Source organism: Limulus polyphemus, unplaced genomic scaffold (genome assembly GCF_000517525.1).
Source record: "Limulus polyphemus unplaced genomic scaffold, Limulus_polyphemus-2.1.2 Scaffold1551, whole genome shotgun sequence".
In the NCBI taxonomy this organism is placed as follows: Eukaryota; Metazoa; Arthropoda; class Merostomata; order Xiphosura; family Limulidae; genus Limulus; species Limulus polyphemus.
In genome coordinates this window covers 92,248-97,423 of record NW_013667161.1, presented here as the reverse complement: position 1 = coordinate 97,423, position 5,176 = coordinate 92,248, and the positions used below count along the sequence as shown (strand labels likewise).

Genomic DNA, 5,176 nt, shown 5'->3' with positions numbered 1-5,176 from the left:
AGAAATTACTTAGCTAAGAAAGAAGCTACTGAGTCATTCAAGTGATGCAATGGCCTCCACAGGGCCATGATCTCAACCCAACTGTGCAGATCTGGAATTTGATAGATCAAAAACTTCGACAAATCAAAAGTTACTTCCAAAGAAACTTTATGGAAGTGCATTAGAGACATTTGGAGTAAAATACTAAAGGACACTTTGATTAAATATGTTGCAACAATGCCTGAAAGACTGTCTGCAGTTATTAAAACAAAAGGAGGACACAGAAAATATTAACTGTTTGCTGAACTCAAGCACTTACACTGAATTTCTGTTGTATTAAATATGAAGATTAACCTTCATTTACCTTCCATTGTTCTTTGAAAGTAGCCTGAAATCTAATTTTTGACTTTGTCCTAACACTTTTACACAGAACTGTATATATAGTTAGTATTGATACATTGTAATAATAATATTCACCATTGCAAAAGAAATGTAATTACAAAATAATTTTCATACGACGCATTTCCATTATTTATTTACATTTACTATATAGATTTACAATCACTTTTGACATTATGATAATTTCAATTGATTATATATACTTTATAATAACTTTAAAAGACAGTTATTATGTTTTCAAACACTAAGAATACTCAAAATTGCAAAATAAATGTAATTACAAAATAATTATCAAACAACGCATTTCCAATTTTTTATTTTCATTTTCTATATAGATATTCAATTACTTTCTTTTCTTTATATGCTATAATTATAATCAATAATAATATTTACCAATTAAACATATTTCAATTCAAATTGTACAATTTTTCAATAAGTGACAGTTTACAAAGCACTGACCCACATACAATCCAACTCCAAACTCATGACAACAGAATGATGTCACCTTGTGCACTTTTTCCAGTCTGTCCATGTACTTGCATACTACACAAGGTACCTGTTCATTGGGTCCTTTATGTTGTTGTTCTTGGCAGTTATTTTAATTTAAAAATAATTATCTCCTAAGAAATAATTATTAATCAAGGGTGGTCGAAGATTAAACAATCCTCTTTCACCCCGCGCATGGTCTAGGAATATGGGCTTAACTTGAGAAAATAGGAAATTAATGTAGACAAGGTATATAAGTTTAAAAAGGTAAACGTGAGAGTAACGGTTAAAAAAATAAAATAAAAGTGAAGAGCAAAGTAGACTAAACTAAACGCCCGATGTCGGACTGATGGTCCATCAGGACGGCAGGGATCTAAAAATCCTAAAATCCCATTGGGTCTTTTATCTGTAAGTGGGAGGTATTTCAGGAAATGACAGGTCACAAAATCTCTACCTGAAAGCTGATCAGGTACAGAGAATTGATGCCTTCCTGGCTTCATTGGTGCAAGAGTTCCATATTTCTTGAGGATTTGCAGGACGATATGGTAACTGAACATTCGCAACTTCATCCTCTTACCTGTCAGCACCAAGTAGAGATTGAAAGCATTCATGAGGACGACTTCAACAAGATCTTCTTATACCACTTGATGGACTTACGAAGACACTCCACACCACCTATTTGCATATCTGATTTTTAAACCATATGCATGTTTTTTATGTAGTCCGACACTGCATCAGGTTTCATAATTATTTCATCAGTTGCATGGTGCTTCTTGCTACTGCCCTTTATGGTGCCTTTGTGAATGGTGGTCAACATCGTGACATCCCTCTTGTCATGCCAAAAGAAGCCCAAAATATTCATGGATTCCTGGAGATCAATGACCCCACATTTGGCACATTGCTTGTATTTAGGCATATACTTTCAATTGACATGAACAGTGCCAACTGAACTGGTGTTATTTTCATACAGAAAAAGACATAAGGAAGGACCTATATACCAATTGTATGTATAAGGGATATGTTTTTTCCTCATGTTTTTATCCATCATTTTCATTATGATAGAACCTGATATTTCCAAGGGACCATCTGACTGGATGTCAACATTAGTAGCTGTGTATGTTGTTATACTCAAAATGATCACACAATATAAAAATCATTATACCAAGCTGGTGCCTGTTTGATGGTATATATTGCTTGAAGACAAGCCTCCCTCTGGATAAGATGAGAGACTCATCTCTCACAATCTTACAGAAAGGATAAAAGAACTTGTTAACCCTCTCCTTCAGCATTGTAAATAAGCCTCTTATTTTCCATAGCCGATCATTCAGAACCAGGTTTAGATTATCGGCAAAATGAATAAATTGCAAAAGTAAGAGGAAACTATCCCTGACCAAATACTTTCTGAAGATTGGAGTGCCAAGAAGAGGATCATGGTTCGAATAGTTGGTAAGAACATGTTTTTTTATATGTGCCATTAGCATAAGTATTACCAGAAACACATACACTTCACTGATGGTTGTATTGACCCATCGATGAACTGAGATTCGGAAACAATAAAGTCCCTGTATTTGTTTGTTTCGCTCAATATAGAATTCATCACTTCATCATCCAAGAAGGCTTGGAAATATTCTATTTCTACAGCCTCCTCATTGACTAGGAATCCTTATGTTATTCTGGAATCAAAAGTATGAATTTCTGGGTTAAAATTATCTCCATGAGACCAGACAAAAGGTTCTATATCAGCCTGGGTCACAGGATGATGTGCTAGTTTCTTGGGGGGGAGGGATGCGACACAACTATGCTCTTCTTCCCAGTCACTATCCTTCTATATCAGTTGCACTTGATTATATTTCTTGATAATACTCCTCATCTTCTTCACCAGAGGATAATAACAGTTCTGCTTTACTGTCATCACGAAGTTTTAGTAATTTTTGAATGGAGTAAAATTCTCCTGGACAGGGTGTTTATATTTGGGAGCAGCAGATATGTAAGATGTACTAGGTCCTTCAGCTATGACTTCATGTGGGTAACTGAAGCATGGATGCATGGCATTGCTTGGGTACTGTACTGGGATGACTTTCCAAGCCTCCAATGTAGTGGCAGCCATTCAAAATATTGTGCACAAAATGCTTGCCTCATATGATGTCAATTGCTGATGAAGGGTTAAGACACAAATAATACATAATTAACTAAGATATAAAAGTAAGACTTAAATACAATTTAACTGTCTCTCTAACTATATCATATTTAGGTAAGAAACAACCATAAGTGCTATCATGTATCAAGTGGCCAACAATACTATAAGCAGTTACATCTACCCAATAACAACCTTGGCATCAATTTCAAATTAACTGTTGTTAGATTATAGTGTGAAATGAGCTCTTTCTAATGACTATACACATATGTATCAAGTAACTACATGTATGTTAGAAGCTCAAGCAAATGTATAGAATGTTGGCATGGCACCCATCAGGAGTTGACAAAATGTATTACTTGTTTCTACTCCACTTAGTCAGAGAACTTTGAAGCTTATATGTCAATAGGGCAGGTAATCATGATAAATTACCTAGAAATGCATATACAGGAGTTATCTGAGTCACAACAGAAAGTGAGAAAGTTGAAGTTTTTCATAGCTTGTGGGTCACGTGACAGCAAACTGAAGTTAAAGTATTTTCTTAAAGGTTCCTATTGAAGTAAAGAAATTAAAACTTAGGATTATAACATACATCATAATGTTAATTTCATTGACATACATGGAAAGTAAAGTTGTTTAATTAAATTTTGACTGTAACTCAGTAACATGCACAAAAGAGGAGTTTAAAAAGTGTGTTGTGCTTAAAGGGTTAATCATAATGAATAAAAAAATTAAGCTCATTTACTGTGTATTTTATGTAGAAATGATTTGTCTCTCGACTAAAAAAAATATTAACTTAGCATTTAAGGATTCGTCTGAAATTAATATTAACCGGCTTTGTTTTCATGTTCATAGTCTACCTATAGCTGAAAGGCGAGGTTACAAGAATGTTTTTGATGCACTGATTAGAATAACAAGAGAAGAAGGAGTGTTAACCTTATGGCGTGTAGGTATTCAGTTATTTTAAAGCATTTAAAAAAATATCTTGGCATAAGTGGCTAATGTTGGTGTAGGGACTTTATTTTGAATTAAACATTTTTTGTCTTGGTAAGCTGTATGGACCACAGGTCCAAACAACCAATATCTTGTATGTTTTGTTAGTAGTGACCTACTTCATTTTTCTCTAAAATTAATTTCATTCGTATAATTATTTATAATGTTTAAGATAATTTTGAGTAATTTTTATACATGTGAAGATTTTGCATAGTTAGCTTTATAACACATAGAATTAAGAGTCTAAATCTTCTAAGCTAGACGAATATCAAAGATATTATTGGAATTACAGTTGAAAATAAGTTAACAATGAGACTACTTAACTGATGATTTAATGCATTCTAATCATTATGAATTTTTCGTTTTTCTGTGTACTTATTCATGGCATTAAGTACTTTTATTCAATTTCCTATACATAATTTACTTCATTAATTTGTGCACAGCATGGTCACAAGTAAATAGACACCACCTTTTCAGAAAAAAATTAAAATTTTCAGTCATATTCACATGAATTGATATATTTATAATTTAATTAATATCTAGTAGATCTTCCTTTCGCTTCATGGAGTTCGTTGATCCTTTGGGGCATCATGAGAATCATCTCGTCAATTTTAGATTGTGGGATTTACGCCCACTCTTGCTTCAAAACTTGGAATAGATTGCTTTTCGAAGTTGGTTTTTTTGGTTGTTTCTTGACTCGCCGGTCAAGTATGGCCCAGAGGTTTTCTATGGGGTTTATGTCAGGAGATTGGCTTGGCCAGGGCAACTTCTGGATACCATTTTTCTTCCAGCCACTTTTGGGTGTTTCTAGCAGTGTGACACGGTGCTCCATCTTCTTGGAACAACGTTGTGTTCTTGTCCACGAAACCAGAGTAATAAAGTGGCAAGTGTCCTTCCTCCACTATTTCGACGTATTTCGCAAAATTTATGTTGCCAAAGCACTCCACTAAGCTTGATCTCCCACCAACCCAAATAGCTCCCCAAACCATCACGCTGAAACCACCATGCTTCACAGTTGGCTGCAATCTGTTGAGCCAAAACTCTTGGTGAGGCATTCTCCAAACCCATATCGTCCCACTGTCCAAAAATTGAGCGAATCTTGATTCGTCTGTGAACAATACGGTCTTCAAAAAGTCCAGAGGCTTGGTCATCATATCATTTGCCCACTTCTTTCATCTGACTATG

At 34.5% G+C, this 5,176-nt stretch overlaps 1 protein-coding gene across 1 annotated transcript in view; it reads left to right on the top strand.

Annotated features, from left to right (window-relative positions):
- The window catches only part of LOC106464063 (mitochondrial 2-oxoglutarate/malate carrier protein-like), a 20,922-nt gene that overhangs the window by 7,854 nt on the left and 7,892 nt on the right, over window positions 1-5,176 (top strand). The window contains exon 6 of the mRNA XM_013924174.2: window positions 3,854-3,944. Within this exon, the coding sequence (XP_013779628.1) occupies window positions 3,854-3,944 (91 nt within the window). The remainder of the gene's footprint in view (window positions 1-3,853; window positions 3,945-5,176) is intronic.